This window comes from Chionomys nivalis, chromosome 18, assembly GCF_950005125.1.
Source record: "Chionomys nivalis chromosome 18, mChiNiv1.1, whole genome shotgun sequence".
In the NCBI taxonomy this organism is placed as follows: domain Eukaryota; kingdom Metazoa; phylum Chordata; class Mammalia; order Rodentia; family Cricetidae; genus Chionomys; species Chionomys nivalis.
This window is the reverse complement of record NC_080103.1, coordinates 12,623,836-12,649,822: the sequence shown is the minus strand read 5'-3', so window position 1 is coordinate 12,649,822 and position 25,987 is coordinate 12,623,836. Positions and strand designations below refer to the sequence as shown.

Here is a 25,987-nt window from a genome sequence, read left to right as displayed (position 1 = left end):
TAGAAATCTTTATTTCATTGCTGACCATTAGGTTGCAGCATGCAACTCTCCACAATGAGCTGCCGCCCTCCATTCTTAGAGAAGCACCAGACACTATGGTGCAACTACTTAGGTTTTCAGTCTTCCGAAGGCTTTTATTGCCAATATCATTATTTATGGGATAAGCCTTTTAGGGACGTAAAAGCACTTATTCTCTACAAAAAGTCATTTTGTATTTCATGCACAAAACTCTAATTGGCAGAATTATGTTCGGAGTAGAAGAACATGTATTCTAGTTCTGTGATTATCAGGAATGCAGTAAGCATCCCTACCGGCCTTCTCATAGGAAGTGAGGCTGTTGTCCCCCACCAGGAATAGGGCAGCAGTGATGATCCCAGGGTTATAAAACTGCTTACTAAAAGTCTTTCCAAAGATGTTAACAAATAAGAAGTTGGCTCATTTTTCCAGTACAATTAAAGAAATGCTTGCAGTATCTGCAGGAGTTATAGTTTCTACTGTAGGCCCTTGTGATAATACTCAAAAGGCCTATTCTTCCCACTTATAAAATTCTACCTTAGAAGGTAAAAGGTGAAATCCCCATTATCCCTGAGCAAAAAGGGGAAAGAAGTCTTACGTACTTTCATTGGTTAATAGAAGCCACTGTTCACGAGTTCTCTGTCTCTAGAATATTCTTGCAGAATTAACAAGAACTGAAAGAGGAATGAGGGGCTCTCAGAGATGTTCTCTATAATATACTTGAGTATTTGTGTGAGTAGTTGACCGGTAAAGATGATACATTTAACTAACTACACTGTTGAGTCCATCACAGTTTGAAACTTGGGAATATCCTGGTAGGATACTTAAAAAATGAAACTATGAAATTAAGCAAATTATGGCGGAAAGAAAACCAAGAATGAGAAAAGATTAGAGGACAAAGTGGGAGCAAGGGGCAGGCAAAGCCGGCATTTGGGCTGGGCCTTTCCTCTCTGACTACCCTACCCTACACTCACTCTCTACCAACCAGAGCTCCAAACTAATATGTCCAAGGGGATTTTAAATCTCAAAAAGTAAATGAAGAGGCGGGTAGATCTCTGTAAATTCAAGGCCAGTCTGGTCTACATGAGTTCCAGGACAGCTGAGGTTAGAGAGACCTTGTCTCAACGAAACAAAAATTAAAATAAAAACAAAGAAACAAAAAAAGAGTAAATGACAGAAAAACTTCAGTCTTTTAGTCGAGCAATACTATATAATTTCAAGGCATATTAATGTAACTGATTTAACCCCAAAGCAACTGTGCAATAAGCAAAATATAAAAGAAAAATAACAAAGGCTAACTTCCTGCAGTGGCCAACAGACAAGAGCTGTGCAGCAGAGCAATTGACTTTCATGTACTTTGAGTTTTACTTGAAAGTCAATCACCAATGTCACCAACAAAGGAATGTTGATTAAAGTTAAGACCCCCCAGCAGGCCGCCTTCTTTGAGGGGAATTTCAGGATGTTGCTAGCAGGGGGTGGCTATCTTAAATTCACTGATGGCTCCACCAGAGAAAGAGAATGCCCCAGTTCTGCTGTCTTACAAATGTCCTGGGAGGGAAAGAAATGAAACAAACAATCTACTGTTCCCTAATACATATGGTTGAGCACCCAGAGAAAGTCTCTGCCCCCAAAGAGACTTCCACATGGGTTAAGCTTTCCTTACACGAGGCGCCAGCTTTCATTTTCAGGACAGGTCATTTCTTGCAAGGTCTCTAGAGGCAGAAGTTCCACTTGGATTCTAATACACAGCCCTGTGAGCTCAGTTTCCTGAAAACACACACCTGCCAGGTTCTAGGTTCTCCCTTACCAGCAACTAGGCTCACTACACCTCACAGCCACCAAAACCGCACATACACTATCAACATGATGAAAAATACAGCCACCGCTGCGAGTTTGGCATAAGTGGAACGCATGTTCAGGTACTTCGCATCCTGGCGGTATTTCTTAGACAGACTGGACAAATTGTTAGCCTTTGAGTCCAATGCTGAAAAGAGGAAAAAATAAAACATTGATCAGACCCCTGGAGTATTTTATCGAAACATTAAAGCACAAAAATAACCAAAATGACTGGCAGAGTAAACAGACCATGAATTTAAACTATATTTAACAATAAAATAATCATTGCATTATCAAAATTTGAGTAGGCACACAGACTGGTCTAGAGGGAGAGTTTCAGCATATGACAAACACCTGATTAGTATGAGTTGACATTTTTCTTCATCTTTTGATTTATTTATATATTTATTTGTGTATCTGGTGCTAAGGGCCTGGAACATGCTAAGCATGCAGAACTGAATGCCCACCATTACCTGATAATTTTTTCATTTATGTCTATGTGCATATGCATGTGTGTACATGTGTGTGTGCGCATGTGTGTATGTACATATATACTTGAAGCCATGGAAGTCAGAAGAGGGCTTTGGATCCTCTGGAGCTGGAGTTATAGACAGCTGTGATCCACCAGGTGTAGGCATTGAGAACCAAACTTGGGACTCTGCAAGAACAGCAAGCACTCTTAACCTACGAGCCGCCTCTCTATCCTTTATATGATAAGTGGTCTAATTCACACACAGGGTAAGACTAGGATAACAAAAAAAAGTTCAATCAATCATCTGTCTACTGAGTATTAAGCTATACTTCCATGGTTATTGCTAATCCCAAGACTCTTCACAGAGTAAAGATTATTACAAAATCAGAGCTATCAGACATAGTATTTCAACACATACACAAAAGTTCAATTGTAATTTGGTTAAATTGATTCTAAAAGCCATAACAAACCCCACAAATATCTAGTCAGTTAAGCCTTTAGCAATATCAACAAAGACTGCTCCCAACATCTGTAATGTAGCCATCTTCTTCCATATATTAACAATGAAAGCAAATATTCTAATTGACGTAAATAAATTCCAACTCAACTGTTTTCGAAAAAGTTTTGAAAACCTGTTTCATAATCTTGGTTGGTTCTTCCTTGGCAATGGGTGTGATGGCACACGCTTTATAATCCCAGTGGCATGGAGACAGAGACACCAGGACCAGGAGTTTAAGGCCAGCCTTAGTGAAAGTATCCCAAAACAAACAAGCAAACAATAGACAATGCTTTGGAATATGTGGAGTTACTTAAAAGACTGGTTTTGATGGAGAACTATGGGATTACTTAATGTAAGCACAACAGTTACTACATTAGCAACAGGTCCCAAGAGTAACAAAACACCTAGCCAGAAAAGGGAACACCAGGGGAGAGAAATAACCATTTTCTCTCTGGTCACTCTACCAGAAGCTATCTCAACTGGTCAGGTTTTTGTTTTGTTTTGTTTTGTTTTGTTTTAAGACAGAGCTTCTCTGTGTAGCCCTGTCTGTCCTGGAATTCACTCTGCAGACCAGGCTACCCTCAAACTACTGATCCACCTTCCTCTGCCTCCCAAGTGCTGGGACTAAAGCAATGTGCCACCACTGCCCTGCAGAGTTGGGGATCTTCTCTCATTTTAACTTTTAAATTTAGTATGCAGAGTAATAAATTTCATTATTACCCTTTTACATATACGTGCCATTATACTTTTTTATAACTAACTTCCTCCCTCCCTGACCCCCATTCACACCCTGTTTTGCCATCACAGAACCCTACTCACTCCTTTTCCTTCTCCCCATCTTCCCGTCCCTAATTTCAACGGCACATATGAAAGCGAACATTCAGCATTTGGTCTTTCTGAGTCTGGCCGATTCTAACAGAATGATGCTGGACGGGGATTGACGTGTCTATGCTGTATCCTGAGCACTTAGGACGGGGCAGTCAGTGCTCAGCAAACATCTGCTACGGCCTTTCCTCTTGAGAAGCTGCACCCACATCTCTAGTGCACACTTCCTCTGTTCCCCTTAAGATCCTTGTTTAATCTCCATCAAAACTGCTCTTATTAAGTCACAACTCTGCTAAAAACAATTTCTAAATGACTCTACACTTGTGAGAATAAACGGGAAAGCAACAATGGCAAGGTCATCTGGAATAAGCAACCATTTGTCTGCTTCAGACGGGGTGCTGTTATGAGGCTCAGGCTGGTCTTGAACCCATGATCTTCCCACCAGAGTATGGCAAGCACCACCACTCCTGGGCTGAAGTAAGTAATATTTAAGAGAATTCCTCTGCATAAGAGCATTTTGAAACCCGTGGTGTATAAAGACGAGATTCTGTTAGGAGTCATACGGCAAACGCCTGTATCACAGCAGGGCCCGTGCAATGCTAGAGGACAGAGAGCATCAAAATACCCGTGATTCTTGCCTTTGTGGAATATGCAGTGTCAACCCTTGAATAAAGAAACAGCCTACTGCTTACTAGGCAGTAAAAAAGGTAATCTGAACTTGCTGAAATGCACAAGATTTACTCTTCTGCCTTCCATGCAAAGCTGATGAGCTATAAACAAGTAGCTAGAAGGAAAAGCAGGTTGAGAAGATCAATGTTAATAAAGATGGCAATCTCTTCACTGCCTTGAAATATGCTCAAGTCAGGTAAGCGTCTCCCCAACGACTTCTTTCACAAACTATTTCCTGTCTTTATTTTTTTTACTCTATCTGCATACATTACTATGAATTTTTTTCTGGGGGATGGAAGTCACGTCCATTTAAAGCTATCAGCAATAACAAGACAAGGACTCCAGGGACCAATGGAGTCTGCTGAGTATTAGCAGCGTGGTTTTTGGTAAGACACACAATGATCCAGATTTCTACTTTGTCTTCTCTGAAACCGACCTGCTCTGCCCGTATCACATAAAGATAGTAAGTGTCAGGTTTAGAATTAAAATTGCACAGAGGCTCTGTGTTTGAGTGCTTGACCCCATGGCTAGGGCACTGTTCTAGGGCTATAAACCTTTCAGAGATGAGAGCTGGCTGCACGAAGGGGGCTCCGATGGGCTCTGCCCTCCTTCCGGTCTGCTCCTCCAGTTACTCTGTATGTGAGGAGGAAAGGAACCCGCACACTCCCTAACACCATGAGCCTGACACGATCAACTGTATCCCCTCATACTCTGAGCAAAAATAAACTTTCCTCCTCTAGGCTGCTTTGTCAGGTGTCTGAGCGCAGCAAGGAGAAAAGTAAGTAATAAAACAGGGCACAGAAAGACTCCCTTAGATGACTGCCTACAACAAATGAGCACTCAAGAGATGTGGAGTCCTCTCTATGTATTAACGATCCTCTGAGGTAGTTTCTTATCTCACCAAGCAGGCAAATATGCTTGAAGTCAGAAGTGCAAATCCTTGCAGTTCAGTGTCTGTCAGCTCTCAGCCAACCAGAGCTCTGCAAGAGCCTTACCTTTGGATAAATGGAAATACAAAAATTTGGGATTTAAGAAAAATTTTTATGTTAGTCTACTTTATCTCATGTAGAAAGTCTAGGACAATAAAAATGTACATACTTACTCACAATTTGATGTTTAAGGAGCATGAAGCTGTGTGCTGTGGTAACTGAGGACTGCTAACATAAAGGCTAAATTCTTCAGTACACAAAGGCAAGCCCCTGCTAGTAAATATGCAGCAAAGTTGAATGTTAAATAATAAAATATTTATTATGGAATCTGTCTGCAACCATTATAATGAGAAATACAAAAGTATGTGAAACACACAAAACTCATAGCAATCTATCTTCAAAAAATTAGGGGCTAGGGAGATGGCTTAGTTTGCAAAAAAACTGCCACTCAGACATGAGGAACACAGAAGCCAGGTGTGGCATGTGTCTGGATGCCCAGCACCAGGCAGCAGAGACAGGCAGGTCCCAGGAGCTCCAGGCTCAGAGAGAGATCCTGACTGAATAAATAAGGTGGAGAGCAGCAGAGAGGTGTCAGGCGTCAACATCTGACCTCCACATACCCAAGCACAGATAGACAGCTGCACGCACACACCCACACAAGCCTGTATGGATACTACATGCACACGAATAAAAACCAAACATACAAGCACACAACTTAAGAGCTTACATGTACATATTCAAGTTCAAGTAACATTAAACATCACATTTATTTCAATCTAATCTAGCTATCTATAATTACTTAATTTTACATACTGACTTACTTTAACATGCCTAACAAACTGAGTGTGGCGGGACACACTGGTAATGCCAGCATTCAGGAAGCAGAAGCAAATGGGTCAAGGTGAATCAGGGCTACACCTGCAGACCAGGTGAATCATTGTCTCAAGAAGCTGGAAAGGCAGCTCAGTTGTTAAAAGGGCCTGCTGCTCTTGCAGAGGGACAGGTTCAATTCCCAGCATCCACATGATGGCTCACAACCATTCATAACTCCAGTTCTGGGTGGGGGGATCTGGGGAGTGTGCACAGATGCACACATGTGGCATATATACATACATGCAAACAGAACACTCACAAGCAGAAAATAAATTCAAAATTTTTTAAAAAGACTATCTCAAAACTACGAAACAAAGTAAATATATTTAAGTAGTTATATTAAATATAGGTTTATGTATTATATAAAGTATACATTTAAGACACATTAATAAAACATATATAAAAATATTTGATATAGGCTAGGAAGAAGACTAAGTGAATAAAGTATTTGCCACACAAGCTGAGTTCAGATCCACTTAAAGCCAGATGCTGTAACTCTGAAGCAAGAGGACAGGAGATGACACGAGAATCCCCAGAAGCTCACAGGCACACACAAAGACAAGAGACACTGTCTTGTGGTGTGGTGGCACATCCTCCTCCCCCCCCCCCCCCCCGCCTCCGGGACAGGGTTTTTCAGTGTAATAGTCTTAGCTGTCCTGGAACTCACTTTATAGACCAGGGTGACCTTAATCCCTCTGCCTCTGCCCTCTGAGTGCAGGACTTCAAGGCTGTTGCACACACCTTTAATCCCAGAACAGGTGAATTTTTGTGAGTTCAAGGCCAGGTTGATCTATATAGTGAATTTCAGGCCAATCTGAGCTACATGGTAAGACACTATCTGAATTAAAAAAAAAAAAAAAAAAAAGTCCAGGTGATGCTGGCATATGCCTTTGATCCCAGCATTCAGGGGGCAGATCTCTGTGAGTTTGAGGCCAGTCTGGTCTACAGAGCAAGTCTAGCACAGCTAGGGCAACACAGAGAAACCCTGTTGTGAAAAAACTAAAAAACAAATTTTTTTAAAAGTCTAAATAATTTAAAAGGCGGAAGGCAAGGATCAATACTTGAGGTTGCATACATAATCATATGCACATACATGATAAACATATACACACACAGAAGACTTTTTAAAATTGGCAAGTAAATAAACACATTAGTAAATGACTTGGGAGACAGCTCAGACAGTGAAGGGAGTGTTTTCCATGCAAGCACGAGGACTGGGTTTGAGCTCCCAGAACTGATATAACAAAGTCAGTAATGGTGGCATATGAGTGTAATTTCAGAAATAGGCATCAGATGGTGATCCCTGGGTCAGCCAGCCTTGCATAATTGGAAAACCAATTATAATTAGAAAAATAGGCCAGGGACAAACTGTCTCAAGAAACCCAAGGTGAATGGTACCTGAGGAACAACATTCAAAGCTGACCTTGCTTCCGTACTCAGTACTCATGTGCACACATACAAACAAGCAAATACAAATGAATGTACATGCTAATGACTGTAAACAAGGACTCTAAGAGTTCCAGGAAGGAGACAATGGGACCTGAGCTATAAGGACCAGGTAAGTGTCTTCAAGAGCCAGCTCTGAAAGGACAGGTGACTGTGGTCAGAATGCACTGGTGAGGATGCCAAGGAAGCCAACATGGCTGGGACATCGCGCCTGTAGACTTGTGAGAAGGACGTATTTGTGTTCCCCTCACTTTCTGGATTTAGAACACAACAGAGATTTAATAACTGACTGGATGAAGAAGCTGAGAGCAGACTAGATATTTTTATAGCCTTAGAGGAGGAACATCTTGGTGAAAATGGCGTTTCCTAACCTGACCTAGGAGCAGTAATGCTTCCCAAAGAGACATGGAGAACCTAACACTTCCTTGGCTATGAACTTGCAGGACAGATGCTTCTGTATTCAATTTACTTAATTCTGTAAATTCTAAGAAACAGTAACTGCTTCTGTGAGTCCTTCACACTGTTCTAGCGCACAGAACTAGTCATGCAAGGTAAAACCCCCAGCATACTGGAAGCTTTGCCGTGTAATCAGTTCCCGGGAGTCCCAGCTACACTCTGACAAGCTGTTCTCTGACTTTGCTTTCAGATACCTGAGAGTGCTTCTCCCCGCTGCAAGACTTCTTCAATATTGGCCACCATGATCCTCTGCACATCTTGCAATTCAGTGTTGATGGAGCCGAGATTCCTCCGAGCACGACTATCAATGTAGAGCTTCTTGGTTTTCTGAATAAAGGTATCTAGAATTATGGGAGACAACCATTAACAATTTCCCTGTCCATCAAGCCACTGAAATAGGTCATCAGGACTTGAGTTTACTCCAAGATTGGCCACTGCCCACTGCCGGGAGTTTATTCCTACATCTGCCCTCTGCCTGTTGTTGGCTTTGGCCTCCTTGTAAAGTGTTAAGACGACTATTCAGGTGAACTTTCCTGGGACACCTCTGAATTTGAGGCATTTACTATCAGAATCCATAGAGAAATTAAGATCCATTCTAGTACCCATTACCGAAAACAGAAAAATTTCAAATGTATTCAGAGAACCTCTGGGTTTCATTACTTAATTCTACACATCCCCTGAAATAACGCTGGCAACACTTTATCAGCACAGCGTAAAATGGCGAAGAATTAGATCAGCAGTCCACCTTTCAAATTTACCCCACGCTTCAACTTCAAATCACATGTGATAAAAAGCATCCAAAATCACCAATACAGAACGGCAGGAATGACCTATTAGAAATATGTTCAACTCTTGCCAAAACAATTTACTGCTGTTTATGCTGATACCTGACTTGGCTTTCAATCGCTGCTCCATTCTCCTACACTTTGGGATGCTGGCCGGTGTGGAGCACATCGGGTTTTGGCCATGAAGGATCTCCAGCAGTAAGAGGGAGCAGGCAGTGCTGCCAGGTAGCCACTCACACTTTCCTGAGGACTCACTGTGGACTAGCAGTATTCCTCCAAGAAAAGCTTCAGCTCCTTCCGGATGGCCTTCCCCTAACTGTTCTCTTCAGCTCAGAAACTGCTCTTTGCTTACATCTTCAGCCCAAGGATGGGAACAACTGGTGCTCACGGTCCCAAGTCACTACACCTGCTATTACCGTACAGGCCGTGCCTAGCTTTATTCACCTCAGACTTCTCTGAGTAAGCCATTTATTTCCTTTGTGATCTTAATACACTTGTCTTACTATTCCCTTGGATTTACTAAATCTATCATCCAGAAAAATACCATTTAAAAAATTATATATCATAAAAATTAGCATTAGGCCATTCTTTTCTCTATTACTAAAAGCAAGATGATGCACCTGTCTAACAAACTTGAAAACTTTAGAAATTTTAACACATAAAAGTGTTTCTCTTTTGACTAAGGATTTCAGCAATGTATTCTGGTTCTGCCTGTTCTAGCTCCCGGGGCTTATCATGCACAGGCCATATCCTGTGACCGACTGACACCACAATCTTTTACAGGTCTGACTGGTGCTGAACCTTCCCATAATTCCTGTGCAAACACAGACTCACACTTGCTACTTCTGAGTGTAGCAAACAGGGTTTTCAAATACCAGATATTTTCTAATTAGAGGTTCTTATTCTATTAAAAAAATCATCTTTACTGATTTCCAAATTCTGATATTCATAAAATTAGTCTCACTTTGTGAGTCTATAGATAGGCGAAAAGAACTCAGTTATGACGAGGTAGTCAAGTATATTGTCATGCAGAATTTGTCACACAGACTAAACTACAGAAAGACACATGGGGAGGAGGACAAAACACTGGAGTAATTTACTGATAAGAAGGAAGCCTTCTTCATTCAAATAGACAAAAAGGTAAGCTGGAGAAAAGACAGAATCAAACTCTTCCTATTACTTAACTAGGCAAATTCCACAAGAATATTATAACCAGTGTATCAGAAAGTTTCTCCACAATGTTTACTCCCTTAACAGAGAAACGCAGGGTCTACTCTTACCAAATTCGATGAAGGAATAGGGCCTAGACACGGTGGGCACCTTCTTCCCATGCTGCTCATCAAATTCCGAGTGCAAGTCTTCCAGGTAGGCAAAGGCCAACTTCTTAGGGAAGGCAGCTTCACACAAGACCAAGTAACACACGCCCTGCTCAATGATGTAGCTGGGTGGAAAAGCAGGACACAGTTACTCAGGAAGGACCTGTACTTCACGCTGAGGCTGACTCTTAGGGCCACATCAGCTTTTGAAAACATCTGACCTGAGTAAAACGGTTCACTTTAGATCACAAATTGTTAGAACCAAGAAACCAACTATCTTTCCACTACTAAACATATATCCAAAAGAACAGAGCCGGCAAGGCTGGCTCGGCATCAAGGACACCTGTTCTTGAAAAGGATCTGAGTTCGTTCTCAGCACTCACAGGGTGGCTCACAACCATCTGTACCTCCAGTTCCAGAGGATTTGAACACCTCTTCTGACCTCTGTGAACACCAGGCATATGCACACATACACAGGCACACACATGCAGCAGAAAACTCATATACATAAAATAGGAAAAACACCCACAAGAGAGTAGGAACATTGTAACTGTTTATTAATCACACAATTATTCAATTAATATATATTAAGATCTAAGAGGTTATTTTTGAAAGCTACAGGTGTGACTTCATCCATCCTTTGACCCTGTATGACAAAAATATTAGTGTACACACATTAAAGTCCTTCCATCTACAACATAAAATAGAACTAAAACTTTATGAAGGACAAAATGTTGAAATTTAAACGAGATAATGTTTACTGGCACAGAAAAAGTCACCTAAAAAGAGCCAAGCTGCCTATTTCTGGCTGAAAGAAGGTTGTAGAATATTACTTTAACTAGGCAGAGGTGTGTTGCATTTGTTTCTGCTGACTACGTTAAAGATGTAAAGATGTGTTATTTATGCTGTATTTGTTTAACTATGAAAAGATATGTTGCTGTTTCACCTTGCCTGCCTAAGGCACCTGATTGGTCTAATAAAAAACTGACTGGCCAATATCTGGGCAGGAGAGGGATAGGCGGGGCTGATGGGCAAAGAGAATGAGTAGGAGGAGAAAGAGAAAAAGGAAGGAGGAGAGAATGAGGGAGAAAGAAAAGGAGATGCCTGGGGCCAGCCAGGCACTGTCAGCCAACAGACAGAGCAGGAAAAAAAGGTAAAAAGGTAAAAAACGCCAAGGCAAAAGGTAGACAAAGAGAAACAGGTTAATTTAAGTTAAAAGAGGTATCCAGAAACAAGCCCAAGCTTGGCCGAACATCCAAAGCTAATGATAAGTCTCCATGTCGTGACTGGGAACTGGTTGGTAGCCCAAAAGAAAAAGCCAGGTACAGAAGAATTCTAATCAACTGGGAAAAATGTCAACAGTGAAACTGACTCCTTTCTGTGACAGTGAGCTCTCTGGCATTCTGGAACGGAAGGGGTTTTGTGACTACTGGCTAACGGGCTATTCTTGAAGAAAAGTTAAGCTACTAAAGCTTTTCAAAGCTTTTATCCACAGTACTCTATCCTAACAAAACATATACCAATAGAGCTCATAAATGCAGAGGACAAAGTCAGAGGCTCTTTGCTTTGGGTGGTTTAAAAGCACAAAGTCAGACACAAATTCGCATTTCTGCCTTCTGTTCCTGACTCTGAGGCATCCTAGAGTCCTATAAGGGACATCTAAAAACTTATGTACTGGGCTGGAGAGATGGCTCAGTGGTTAAGAGCATTGCCTGCTCTTCCAAAGGTCCTGAGTTCAATTCCCAGCAACCACATGGTGGCTCACAACCATCTGTAAAGAGGTCTGGCGCCCTCTTCTGGCCTTCAGGCATACACACAGACAGAATATTGTATACATAATAAATAAATAAATATTAAAAAAAAATAAATAAAAACTTATGTACTCTCTCAGGCACAGAGTAATGTGTATGACACTGCTGTCCTCCCTCGCACAGGCACCTGAATTCACTGACGTCCTTAACTTTAATATGCACCACCATTTATACTAGTTTCCTTCCCAGAGGAGTAAACAGGACTTACTGCCCGACTTCAAAGCTACAAGGACACACACTACCAGTAAAATAAAGGCATATTCTGGTAGTGTCCATAGCCTTTCCAATGAAACAGTCACGCTTCATCACAGTCAAACGGCACGTGTCTACGACAAACCAGACCCCACACAGTTGCTTCAGATAGTCTTTCTCACGGTGGTGCTTTTTATACACCTGGAGAAATTCCGTTCCTTCTCTTCTGTTCAAGCCTCTGTAATTTCTTTTTTCTGTGAAACTTTTATAATCCCTTTTCTTCTAGTCCCTTTCTTCAAACACCCAAATAGGAATTTATTGCTTTTTTCAAAGCACTTCATTTTCACTTCTTGTTCTAAAGCCCAGCTTATTTGTCAAGGTTTATGTTGGGGTTAAACCCCACTAAACCTCTCAGGATTCAGAAGGATCGCTACAGCAGGCGAAAACCTGACTAATGAGGTCTGAGGGTAAGCGAAATAAATTAGCTCACAGAAGTCTTTTTACCATGTCCCATTTACTCTATGTTCGCTGTAATGTGCTCTTGATGCTGCCCTTTCGGTGTTCCTCCTCCTTGTTCCTCGCTGCTCTACCCCTCCCACTAGGTTTCTAGTTTATATACACACAGACAGAGTTAACAAGCACACATTATTTTAGGGTTAACAGGATGGATAAAAGACTGATAAGGCAGTGCCTTATATCTCAGAATGGGTGTGGCTGTGAAGCTCCCCAGGGAGGATTAAGATGGAGCTTGGCCCTCTGTAGGCATCCAGGTGAGAAGGAATTTCTTTCTCTGGGGCTGGTTTTTTCCTGCAAAGGTACAAATAGTTAATTTCCTAGACTAAGACCTTGTGTCAAATGAAAGGTGAAGGTAAGTACAGAATATTAATAACTTGTTAGGGTAGAGCAAAGACCAGTGGATTACACCTTCCTGAGTCTGCTGCTAGAGAATTCAGGGCCGCAGAGACCTGTTTATCAGTAAGAGCAGACATATTGTCCTCTGCTCAGTGCCTCCTGCTCAGGGCTCTTGTCAATAAGTAATGCCAATAAGGATAGTTGTGGGGAGTAGCTTATGTAGATTTGACCACGAGAACAAAGGTTTGGCTGAGTGAATGCTTTCACACCAGAGCCCCACAGTATGGGGAAAGGGTATACAGTTGTCAGTACAGGAAGTCAATCAGGTTTAAAGAGTGATAATATGCTGGGGTATTTCGGGATGAATCCCATTATGGAAAGGAGAAATGTGATTTCACAAGGTTTCTACAGAACTGTCAGTGACTATCCAAAAGACAGCTGTTCCCGAAGCTTTGCAAATCAGGTTCCCCACAAGTTGTACACTTGTGGGTGTGTCTGTGAATCGGTCAGCTGAACATTCACTGTATGTACTTGGGGCTCACAACTCTTCTTAGCTGGTGGATTGTGACCCTATATGGCACTGTTTAGAAGAATGTAGAACTCCGGAAAATCTGGCAACACCAGAATGTTTCTGAATGAGCACAAACAAAATGGAAACTGGAACCCGTATGAACAAGGCATTTCTATCAGGGCTTTGCAACAATGCATGACACGCTTTCGCTGCAGCCTCACTTCTGAACACAGGTGTCAACACACGCTCCTACAAATGCCTGAAACACACAAGCTCAGTTCTGAGGCTGCTTCTGTCACGAACTGAAGTGTTCCTTTGTGGACTATAGCAAGTTTTTTGCTCTTAGAGAAAAAATAATGATTTTATATTAGAAAACAAAGACATTTCCCTATCATTATTCCTCACTATGTAACTATCAAAGTAGTACTCATTTTACTATTAGTCATGTTTGATTTTAAAACCTGCTATTTGAGTTGCATTAAAAAAAAAATAAAATCAGGGCTGGAGAGATGGCTCAGAGGTTAAGAGCACTGCCTGCTCTTCCAAAGGTCCTGAGTTCAATTCCCAGCAACCACATGGTGGCCCACAACCATCTGTAATGAGGTCTGGTGCCCTCTTCTGGCCTGCAGGCATACACACAGACAGAATATTGTATACATAATAAATAAATAAATAAATAAATAATAAAAAATATAAAATCATTAAATGAATTTTGGCTTGAAATCTGGACAGAATTTCCACTAATTTCTGAAATGGCCTTAACCATGCTTCTGCTATTTTGCACTACATACTTACACAAAGCAGCGTCCTCAGCACTGAAGACTATAAAATCAAAATGAAGATAAACTCTGAAAAACACTGATAATGCTCTATACCCTGCAGAATCAAACACTCAGTCAACTCAATCCTTTATGTAAAAATAAGACACATTCATCTCATGAGCGTATAAATTTGCTTATGTTTTAACAAAATAACAAATTTAGTTATACACCAAAGAATGACTTAAAAATAAAATTTTGAATAATTTATGACCAGTAAGTATTTGTGTACCTCTTTTATGTACCTATATATTCACTCACGTAAAAATTTCATGGACAGAAAAGTAGGTGGAAAAGTTTAATAAGCCCTGCTCTCAAGCACTGTGGTCGTTTGATGTGCCTCTGTTAGGAGAAGAGAACACTAGCCCATTAGGAGGTGTGGGCATCCAGGAGACAATACGAGGTCCGGCAAAGAAGAAGCCTTTACTAGCTCTTCAGAAGAAAAAAAAGCCAAGACTCTGCAAGTCCTACAAGAATTAGAAGAAAATTTCTTTCCAAGTTCACTAACTTTCTTAGGTCTTTTGTCCTCTAGTCCATGTAGAGCTACACAGTCGTCCTACAGTATTTGCAGGATGTATCCAGGGTACCCAGAGTTACTAAAATTGGAAAATGCCTACGTTCCTAACACAAGGCGATACAATATTTACAAAAAATCCATGTGTATGTTTTTGTAGACTTCAAATCATCTTAAATACCTAATAGAGTATAAATGCCTTGTTAATAGCTATTATGTTGTTTAGGTAATGATAAGAAGAAAAAAAACACAAAACCCATGTCTGTTTAGAACACATACAAGTTTTTAAAATATTCTCAATGCATGGTTCTTTGCTGTGGACATGTCTTCCACAGAGGCAGAACTTGTAGACATGGAAGATAACTGTATCATATATATAATTAAATGGATACATCTGCATTCTTTTAGCTAAGTTGTCTAGGCTGCTAGACATGGGCTCCTACAGGTCTCCTGCCTTAACCTACAGGCGCATGCTACCTCATATGACCAAATGGCTCTTTTTTTGGTGTTAATTAAAGTATCTTTTTTTTTAAGATTTATTTATTTATTATGTACACAGTGTTCAGCCTCCATGCCTGCAGGCCAGAAGAGGGCACCAGATCTCATTACAGATGGTTGTGAGCCACCATGTGGTTGCTGGGAATTGAACTCAAGACCTCTGGAAGAGCAGTCAAACCTCTGAGCCATCTCTCCAGCCCCTAATTAAAGTATCTTTAAAAATGCCTCAGATAATATGTAATTACCTTATAAAATGTGGTGTCCACCATTTTCTTGTTAAAGCATAACTGACTTTGATAAGCGGAAGTACTTTTGCTTGCGGTGTTGCTTAGCAGCTACTTGGTTCTCAGCAAGCAGCTCCTTGTCCTAGCAGACCTTTCCACCTGAGCTGCTGTCACAACGAAGCTTACTCGGCTGATCCTCTTTTACTTTGTTGTGATCTTCTATGACATTTTTCCTTTTCAATCTTTTCTGATTTTTAAAGACTCAACTTGGCATGTATCATTTAACACCAATTATCTATAGATAATTAAAAATCTGAGGTGGTTGATACTGCTGACTTGACAGGAGCTAGAAGTGACTCCTTGAGAGAGTTTCTACGCTGCCTTAACCGAGACGGAAGACCAACCCTAAACATCAGGGCTCTGGGGACTGACATCCAGGGCTGATGGAGCAGGCTGAGCAGCAGCACTCCTCTCTGCTTCCTGCCTTACAGATGCAGGGGGAGCAGCTGCCTCGAGCCCTCCCCACTGTGACTTTACTGCTGTCATGGAGACAGAAATAAACCCTTCTCCTTTATTTTGCTTCTGATAGGTTCTCCGGTACAGGCTGAGAAAGTAACACAGTTCCTTCCACCCCTCTCTTAGCTTTGGGCATTGTTCATGACCATGGAGTGCCTGGGGATACTGTTCAATGGAGGGTACTTTTCTAGCATGCATGAGGGCACTGGGTTCAAGCCCCAGTAATAAAACCACCACTTCTATAGCCACTGACTTTGATGCTTTCAAATTCTTTTATAGTTTTTAAATATTATTGTCTATTCTCTATGTATCAAGCAAAATGCTAAATACTTATGAATCTCCGTAAAGTCCTTGTAGAGAAATCCTCTGAAGAGAAAACCCAGGCTTGGAGATGTTATATTACTTTGGTTGGTAACGTCTTTGAGCCATTTGTGTCTGGCTCCAAGATGTTTCTAAAGCAAGAAGTTACCTATTATTACATGACAGGTATGATATAGAATTTGCTGGTTAACATTTTAAATTACCACAACCATGTTAACTTAAAAAAAATTAAGAGTTCAGTTTTCTAGAAAGAAAGCCAGAAAAAGTCCTTCCACAAAGAGACTATTTTTAAAGCTATCTTTATGTTTAAGAAACTGTTACTTTTCTGGGCTGGGGAGATGGCTTAGTCAGGAAACTACATGTCTTGCAAGCTTGAAGCCCGAAGAACACACGTGTGTCGTTGTTTTAAGCATTAGGTGTGGTGACACATATTTATAATCCCAGCACTGGAGAAGGAGACAGGCAGAGATCCCTGGGGCTCACTCCAGCTAGCTTAGCCTACTTGGGAGATCTGGGCCAGTGAGAGAGACTGTTGTGGACAGAGCCTGAGGCTGTCCCCAGGCACTGTACATGTGTGCACACATGCACGCTCTCTTGCACAAAGCCTCACACGAGGAAACAACACTGCTACTTTCTAAAAAATGTTTTTAAAAATGATGCGTATATGCATTTATTTTTAAATGCATTTAAAAATAGAGTATATAGGGGAGGCACGTGTGTGAGTGGAGGCAACACGGAAGTGTACAAGAGAGCATCTGATGCTCGGGAGCTAGAAAGAAGTACAGGTGGCTGTGAGCCACTTGACAGGGTGCTGGGAACGGAACCTGGTCCTCTACAAGAACAGGAAGTGCTCGTCACCACGGAGCCATCTCCCCAGCCCTACAGTCATGATCTTAGAAGATGCTACATCACTGAGTCTCATACTTAAATGATCACAAGGAAATCAGAGCTATACTCACTGAAAAGTCATGGCTCCTGCTTCCAAGGTACATCTGGTAGGGGACTGTTCGTTCAACTTTCGAAAGAGCTGCTTAGCCTGACTCTGATACTGTTGAAGGTCCCGGCCTGACTGAAAGAAGATAACTTCATTGAAGAATTTAACACACACACACAAAGCTCTATCAGTTAGTAGCAGCATGATATCACAAGAATACTATGTAAATAAAGTCCTTCATTTAGCGGTTAATCAGATTCATTTCAATAAAGAAAAATGTCTAACTTTTAGAACAAATAAGAAAATCTAATTCCTAGTTTTTCCAAGACCCCAGTACTTAGTTGCTAAGAAGCAAAAGTGTGTATGTCAAGTACATGTAAAGCACTCAGTGTTCTCTTTACCACGAGGGTGCTATCCTCCTCCTCACCCACTTCCCTCACAGCCCCTGGCACGAAACCACACATCCTGTGACACACCCTGGAGAAAGTTCTGAGAACCAAAGACCCGTGACTCTCATTTTGATGTTGGAGTATCAACAGAATCTTCCACAAAAGTGGAAGAGCATTTAAGTAAAACTATCTGCATGCCTGTGACTGAAAACTCCATGGACATTACCACTGTAACTAGGCAGAAAGGCCAACTATTCTTTATTACTCTCCAGTTTAGGCAGCAAATGTGAAATCCAGAGAGATATGTGTAAAAAGGATAATACACAAATGGAACAGTTAGTATTTCTCTGAACAATTTCTTAAAAAGAAGAGGAGGGGTATACTGTAGTCACACCACTTTGAAAGGATCCACGGCATACCTTACCAACTTACTACATGAAGAGTGAGAAACCAACAGCCACTGCCAACTCATCCTCATCCTGGGGAGGGAGGAGGGCATTCTGTAACTATGCTGTGAAGCTCTCTACTGCTCAGATCTGCAAGCTGGAAATTTCATCACCAAGCTGCTGGTAAGGAAGTGGAGCCTCTGGGAGATGGTCAGTTATGATGAATGCGCGCTAATGGCCGAGGTTGATGCCCTTGGATGAAACCCCAGAAGGCTAATTTGGCCCCTGTAGCACATAAAGACCCACACAAAGTTGCTATCTATGAATTAGAAGCAGACACCAAGTCTGCTAGCCTTGTCCTCATGGATGTCTAGTCTCTAGACCTAGAGAAGTATCTCTTGTTGGTTATAAACAAGGCAGTTTATACACACTGCCATGTGACAGAAAGCCCTAATCACCCCATTTTTGGAATTATTTATTTTGTATAGAAAGATAAACTGGCCTTCCTTTGGCAGACATCTCATCATGCTGAAATAAAAGTGATAATATTAGTTCTCCCACAGTCTGGGAGGGACACACCATGAAATATCAAGCTTCTAGACATATGCCACTGAGCCAACAGTAGAAACAAGGAGGTAGTTCCAACACGCCAGGTCTGTAAAGACGCAAGGACACAAAGACAGTGACTTAGAAGGCCGATAGAAATGGGGTGATAAATAAGCGTGAGGGAAGCCAGGACAGTCAGGCAGAGTCCACTCAGTGCACTTACTGTGGATCCATCTTGTATAGTATTGCTGTTATAGCAATAATCTGATATAATGCTATTTGTTTGAGAAATGCTTCGGTATCAATGTACATATGTATGTGTATACTATGTCAATTCACACAGTAAACGATATTAAGCAGTACGCTTGCATGCATCTATCCATGACTGGCCAACAGAAGACGTTAGTGAATATTATCACATGCTTTCCATCAGTAAGAACTGGTGAACGACATCCTATTTTTATATGTGAATGGAATTTACCAATCTGTTTGCTTCAGCATGACATTATGTGGAGAAAGAGATCTGAACCCACACCAGCACTGGTAAGGGATCCAGCTAATGAAGTGATAATGAAGAACAGCATGCATGATTTCAACCATGGCTCCACACTGGATCGATCACCTAGTGACTTTAGAAAATATTATGTGCAATCTTCACTCCTAAATCAATAAAATAACATTGCTCTTTCAGTTGCTAAAGGCAGATGAACACCTTAAAGGCACAGCTGAAGAAAATGATGGCAAAACCGCAAAACAAAACAAACAGCTCACACACAACCCTGACAATCAAATAAAAATTGAAGCAAATCTTCCAACTTTCTAAGAAACAATATAAACCCGAGAGAACAAAACTAAAAGTCATACTGATTATAGAAATAATGCTTGGAAGCATGCTACAATTTCAAAGTTTGCAAAAAAAAAAAAAAAAGAGCAATGTCATGCACGTTGGGCAAATCTACATATAGAGATTATAGTATGACAATCAACACTAACGCTGGTTCAGCTAGCGTTAACATTCCTAAGAACAAAATCATTTTGGCTAAATAATAGTTTTTCTGACAGATTTACACAATAGACTACTAGGCAGCCACTAAAATATTTAATATTCAGCACATACAACTGTTAGCGGAAAAATGACGTCAGTCTTATAGTAAAACTCATTATTTAATCTTACATATACACACGGGGGGAAGAGAAGAGGGAGGGGAAATATGAGAATATTTGAGTATAGATTATAGGAAATAAACACCATTAGCACTTTTGGTTATATAAGTCACTAAACTTTTTAAATAAGCATGGATTAATTCTACAGTATAAAAAATAGTCATTAACTCCAGTTCACTGCATCTTTGTACAAAGTTTGCGTAATTCTGGTTTGTAAATTTAAAGACAGGCTAGAATTTGGAAAACACTTTAGAAATAAACAAAGTTAACACTTCCTGTCAGGGACTATTCTGAAGATTTTACATAATTTAACTAATTTAATCACCCTATTTACCCTAGGAGTTGATTAGAATTATTATTCCAATGTTATACTTTAGAAACCAAAATTGGCCAAGGACTCTATGGGGCCAGAAAGGGAAAGGCTAGGATATGACCTAAATAATCTAACCCCATAGTCTCCACTTCAAGCACTATGACATCCCACCTTCTAGACCATGTCTTGTCAATCATGTAATTCACAGGACACGCTCAAGGAGCTATGTGGTAGCTGATTGAGGCCCCACAAAAAAACAACATAACTACTGCTTTACAGACCGATGTGACTTGCTTTCAATATCAAAACCACAAAAGACTCACAGTCAGTTAGCTCAGCTAAAAATACCTAAATGCCCTGATTGTGCTTTCTACTTCATGTAGAAGAAATTAAACGCCTGTCTGCCCTGTAAGATATATAACACTCCAATAATGAAGAGAATGAAAACAGCTGGCTCTGCCTGAGGCGAACTTGAGGTCGTCCACCTGTATATTTAGGGTCGTCTAGTACGCGTAGGGTTGACTCTGTATGACAAAAGGTACAAGACAGTGATTTGCCTCAGAACCACAGTACTTTTGCCATCTCACTAGGCCTAGCAGACAACTAGTGCTACCAAATATCATCTTTTACCTTTCTAAGAAGGTTTCAGATTCGGTTTTGTTTTACAAATCAGTGAATATACCAGGTATACTTACAAAGCACCGGTGAGAAGTTCTTTCCAGCACGGGTGGCCCCTCAACTGCTGCATAACAGCCAAGTTCCACATCATTGATATCAGGGTGATGACTTCATCCTTCTCATTATCTCCCACTTCCCACATACTTTAGCACTGCCAAAGATCACTGTTTTCTCTAAGGACATTTAGCTAAGGTCTTATCATCTCTGGATCCTTGATAAACTCAGCTGGTCAAAGGTTAGTTTGACCAAGAACCAGCCTTTTCCTCTGTAGGCAATTATAGTAACTGCCCTTAAACAAGGGAAGCGAGGCAGTTCTTCTGTACAGCAGGTACTTGTCTTACTGGCATTCCCTCTCGTCTACCTGGTCAGTTCTAACACCTTTCCCGGAGCTGAACTGCCTTCCAGAACTAGAGCAAAATTAAAGCAAATACAGTAATTTCGAGGTAGAATAGAAAGGTAGATAAAAGAAACGGCAAACATCTTAAAAGAAAAAACGTGTCCAGAGAGAGAGAGAGAGAGGGAGAAAGGGAGGGTGGGAGGGTGGGAGGGAGGGAGGGAGGGAGGGAGGGAGGGAGGGAGGGAGGGAGGGAGGGAGGGAGGGAGGAGTGGGAAAGGAAGAGGACCATCAGCCAGTGAGTCTGGGTTTGTGAAGAACCTCTCCACCTGCCCTAAGCCTAAATCTCTAGTTAAGCCCACAGTCAGCACTGTACAAACTGCCCTGTCTATACGATATGTGTCACTCTCTACTGCATTATCTGAGTAACCAGTCATTCTCCATAACAAAGCAGTTAACAGCATATATAGGGACTGGCACCTAGTAAATACTTAAAAATAACCTCATGAGTACCGTACAAATAATTAAAAGGACACGAATTACTTTGTCTTGGATAATTAGCGGACTTAATATAAAACTATTTGGTCAAAATAATCTATGCCTTAAAAGATATTTCTGCCGGGTGGTAGTGGCAAGCACCTTTAATCCCAGCACTCGGGAGGCAGAGACAGGCAGATCTCTGTGAGTATGAGGCAGGCCTGGTCTACAAAGCGAGTTCCAGGACAGCACCAAAGCTAAACAGAGAAACCTGTCTCAAAAAAATAAGGCAGAAGGATCAATTCAAGGCAAGCACCAGCTATATAGAACATACCAAATTAAAAAAAAAAAAAGTTACTTCTGTATTAGTAAGAATTGAATGCATGGTTGAAAAGTCTTAAATGAGGGCAGGACAGAGCAGTGGCTAGGAACTTAGGTTCTGGTCTAGGGCCAAATTGATACTGATATGAAAACAGAAGCTGATTACTATAATCAGCAATTCTCAAAAGGAACTTTTGGAAGTGTCTAGAAGCAGTTCAAGTTGTAAGAACAAGCGGTGAGGGAATGTGCTATTTGGAAGTAGAGGCCAAGGATATTAGGAGACATCCTACAAGGCACAGGACAGTCTCTGGCGACAAGGAATCATCCAGTCCCAAGTGTGAACAGTGCCAGGTAAAACAGGGCCCCCAGCTTGTTAACTGTGTGACTTTAAGCAAGAGGCCTATTCTCTGTAAGCCTCACGGCTTCCCTCTCTATGAAGGGTGACGAGAGCACGCACTGTAACACGGACAGTATGAGGACAGAGGAATCACTGCACTTAGAAGGCTTGGGACAGCGCTGCTGCGTACTGGACCCTCTATAATGCTCTACATACTGTTAGGATGGCAAAAATCGGCATATGATGGGTGCTTTCTGCAGACATTAAGAGTTCAGAAAGAACATTATTTAAAATCAAAATTACTAAAGGGAAATAATGAAATCACAATTACAAAAACACTTCTGGGGAGAATTTCTTGTCAATGAAACAAAGCAACCGGTTTTGGCAGATCAATAACAAATAAATACCAAGTTTAAAATTACGAATTTTTCAGAAAATTATCCAAGCAGAAACTAGGGGTCCACTAAAAATAAATAGCACCTCAAATCCACTGTGGTCCCCTCCTCCAACAGAATTCAATGCAACTGCCCAGATTTTGCTCCTCTCTACCCCACTGCTACCACTCATGGGAAAAAATATTTCTCAAAGTATGTATCTTCTACCACCCGCTCTCCCCCCACCCCGCCATCTCCTTTATTCAGACCATATTCTTGGGCTCATCTGAACAATAACTGTGTTGGTAGGAACTGTACTGAACTTTGACAACTTTACAAGTGGCAATATTACCTCATCCTCTTTCAAAAGATGTCATCGGGCTAGGTCAAGGATCAGGTGCTACAGGAAAAGGAGGTGAAGAAATGAGGGTGATCTTCCCCGACAGAGGTCAACAACATCCTGAATTTTAAGAAAGTCCCTAAAAACTCATCTCAAACTGGCTGGGTGATCACAATGAGCCAAAGGTATCCTATTTGTCTAAAGAGAAACAGGTAACACCAAACTCTAACTCCTCTGACAAAGATTTCTTCTCACAGTTAGTCTCTCTACCAGCAAACGGCCCCAAAGCTACGGGAGAGGAGGGGGTGCCTGCGAGGTGGCCAGGGTCTCGCTCGTCCAAGGAAGGAATCCATAGCTGGGAGCAGGGCGAACTCGCAGGGACTGGAGGGCTCCGGGCTCCGAGCGCAGCTTACCTGTTCGTCCTCCTGCATCGAGGCGGCCAGCGGAAGCCCGTCCGCTACGCGGGCGATCATCGTCAGCAGCACCATCTTCCCAGGCTATGGAGATCCAGCCGCCTCAGTCGCTGTCCTCTCTTCTCCCGCGGTGGCCGGTTACACCTACCGCTCACTTCCCCAACAGCTAGCCGCTGGCTACTCCGCTTCCCGCTGAGGTGGCCGGAAACGGCTCCAGAGCTTTCCACTACCGGTCCCTCCAATTGACTTCCCGCCGAGAACCACAACCACCGGAACTTTAGTTCCGCGGTCTTTCCACTTACGTCGCCAACTAGTCAAGTCCCGCCCACTTTTGTGATTTTTTTTTTTCTTTCACTAAATCGTGTCTCTTGAAGGGGCGTGACACCCAAGCTGAAATGATTTTCTAGTTTTTTTACACTTGAAGTGTTCGAAAAAGGGCTAGAAAGGTGACTGAGAGCAAACTTTTTTTTTTTTTTTTTTTGGTTTTTCGAGACAGGGTTTCTCTGTGGTTTTGGAGCCTTCCCTGGAACTAGCTCTTGTAGACCAGGCTGGTCTCGAACTCACAGAGATCCGCCTGCCTCTGCCTCCCAAGTGCTGGGATTAAAGGCGTGCGCCACCACCGCCCAGCAAAGATTTATTTATTTATTATGTATACAACATTCTTTCCATGTATGCTTGCATGCCAGAAGAGGGCACCAGATCTCATTATAGATGGCTGTGAGCCACCATTTGGTTGCTGGGAATTGAACTCAGGACCTCTGGAAGAGCAGTCAGTGCTCTTAACCTCTGAGCCATCTCTCCAGCCCCGAGAGCAAACTTTTAGACAAACGGAATGTGAAGCAATTGAAAAGCTTTATGTTTTCTGATTTTTTTTGTTACAGAAAACTGTGTGTGTGTGTGTGTGTGTGTGTGTGTGTGTGTGTGTGTTACATTAGTGTATGTCTCGGCAGAGATTTTTTTGAGGAACTTTCTGGTTGGAATGTTGACATCACGAGGTTCTTAAACAGTGGCAAGAAATCAGCAAATAGGGGCTGGAGACACCAAGAGATCTATCTCTCTGCTAGTTGAGAGGACTGACGTTCAGCTCTCTTCTGGCCTCTACAGGCTCTGTGTGCACGTGGTGCACAGATAAAAGAGGAGGCAAAACACCCACACATGAAAACTTTAAAAGGAGATCAGCGAATTTTTACTATACAAATGAACAAAAATCGCATAGGTTCTCCCCCGATCTAGGCTCTCAGCTGCCTCTGTCATGGTACAGAAAGGGTGATCTTACCAGGTTTCCAGTGACTTAGTTTTCACTTGCTTTTGAAGCAACCTCTAGTCAGCTACCCTTAAGGAGGGGTCCTAGTCTCTTTGTTTTTTGGTGTCCTCATCTGTAAGAAAGAGATATTGTTGGTCTATACAGAGTTTTCGTGACTATTAGATGGGAACATGTAGGTACAATGGTTTTGTAAGCTAAAAAAAAAAATGAAATTATAAAAATGTATTTATTACATCAGTAACAACTATTCTTTGTTAAATGCTTATAGTCTTATGAATATTTGTAAATTTAGCCAAACAGCCCAGTAAAATTTGCTAGTTGAAGGCCCCCACTTCATAGTTGGAGAAGCTTCAGAAAGAATTTTTCCAAGAAGGTCACATAGCTATCAGTGATGTGAATGGAATTTGAGTTCCGGTTCAACTTTAAATACTGATATGATAATCATTCTCTCACAGTTTCTCCCCCCACTTGGACAGGATCTTGCTGTGCAGGTCAGGTTGGCCTAGAACTCACATCCAGTACATGCTAGTCTTGGAATCACCATGACATCCTGCCTCAGCTTGCCACATACTGGGACTACAGTGTGAACCACCACCCCTGGCTTCTGATGTGGTTCTTCTTTACCTAGAGATATAGGATTGTTGGGGACTGCGGACCACCAGATCCAAAATTTCCTGTAAACAACTTGTTTTCCTCTGCTCTAAGCAGCCTGCGGCTGCTCTGAACACGGAACCCTGATGACAGGGGAGTAGTTTCCGGTAGCCCTACCACTGAAAGACCCCCGAGAGCTTTAGCATGAACATTGGTCAGGGAAGGCACTAAATAAACTGCCCTGGAACACAATAAAGAGGGCATTCTTGGCATTCTTGTTTCAAGGATGACCCGTGTCTCTGTGTGTCTCTGTGTGTTTAAATCTCCAGGCCCTTGCCTGAGACTCACGAACCCTCTGTAGTGCAGGCAGTGCAAGCGCCACACCACAGGCGTAGTACTGTAGCACATATAGTACTGACAGACATTACATAGGATAAATAGTATTTGCTTTTGTTACAGTTTAAATTACCTTCAGCAATTATTCAGAATTATTCATGAGGCTTTTGAGTTAAGACTCAATGAGACCCTGTGATTGACTCCATAATGAAAGGTGAAGAATTGGAATAGATAAGAGGAAGAAACTGATGGTGTTAACATTAGACATCAGGTGTTAACATTAGGTGTTAACAGAGACACTGTGGAGTGGAAAGCAATCTGGGGTGTAGAATGCTTGATTTGGCAGAGTCATAATATGTTCATAGCTATCTCTAACTTCTTCCTTCCATTCAAAAAGATATGACTGCTACCA

General features: G+C 41.7%; 1 protein-coding gene across 1 annotated transcript; it reads right to left on the bottom strand.

Annotated features, from left to right (window-relative positions):
- On the bottom strand, window positions 1-23,590 carry Sec22b (SEC22 homolog B, vesicle trafficking protein). Its single transcript, XM_057794041.1, has 5 exons — window positions 23,385-23,590; window positions 17,338-17,447; window positions 10,086-10,246; window positions 8,215-8,361; window positions 1-1,999 (listed from the first exon to the last, which is right to left on the bottom strand). The coding sequence occupies exons 1-5, from the start codon at window positions 23,457-23,459 to the stop codon at window positions 1,845-1,847; spliced, it is 648 nt and encodes a 215-aa protein (XP_057650024.1). The 5' UTR covers window positions 23,460-23,590; the 3' UTR covers window positions 1-1,844.
- Between the last annotated feature and the right edge of the window lie 2,397 nt (window positions 23,591-25,987).

Bases quoted from the DNA above. Each gene is read 5' to 3' on its own strand.
- Sec22b (XM_057794041.1), bottom strand. From the start codon at position 23,459: ATGGTGCTGCTGACGATGATCGCCCGCGTAGCGGACGGGCTTCCGCTG. The intron at 17,448-23,384 runs GTAAGCTGCGCT...ATCTTCTTTCAG, and splicing joins CGATGCAGGAGGACGAACAG to TCAGGCCGGGACCTTCAACA. The intron at 2,000-8,214 runs GTATCTGAAAGC...TCCTCTTTTCAG, and splicing joins GCGGGGAGAAGCACTCTCAG to CATTGGACTCAAAGGCTAAC.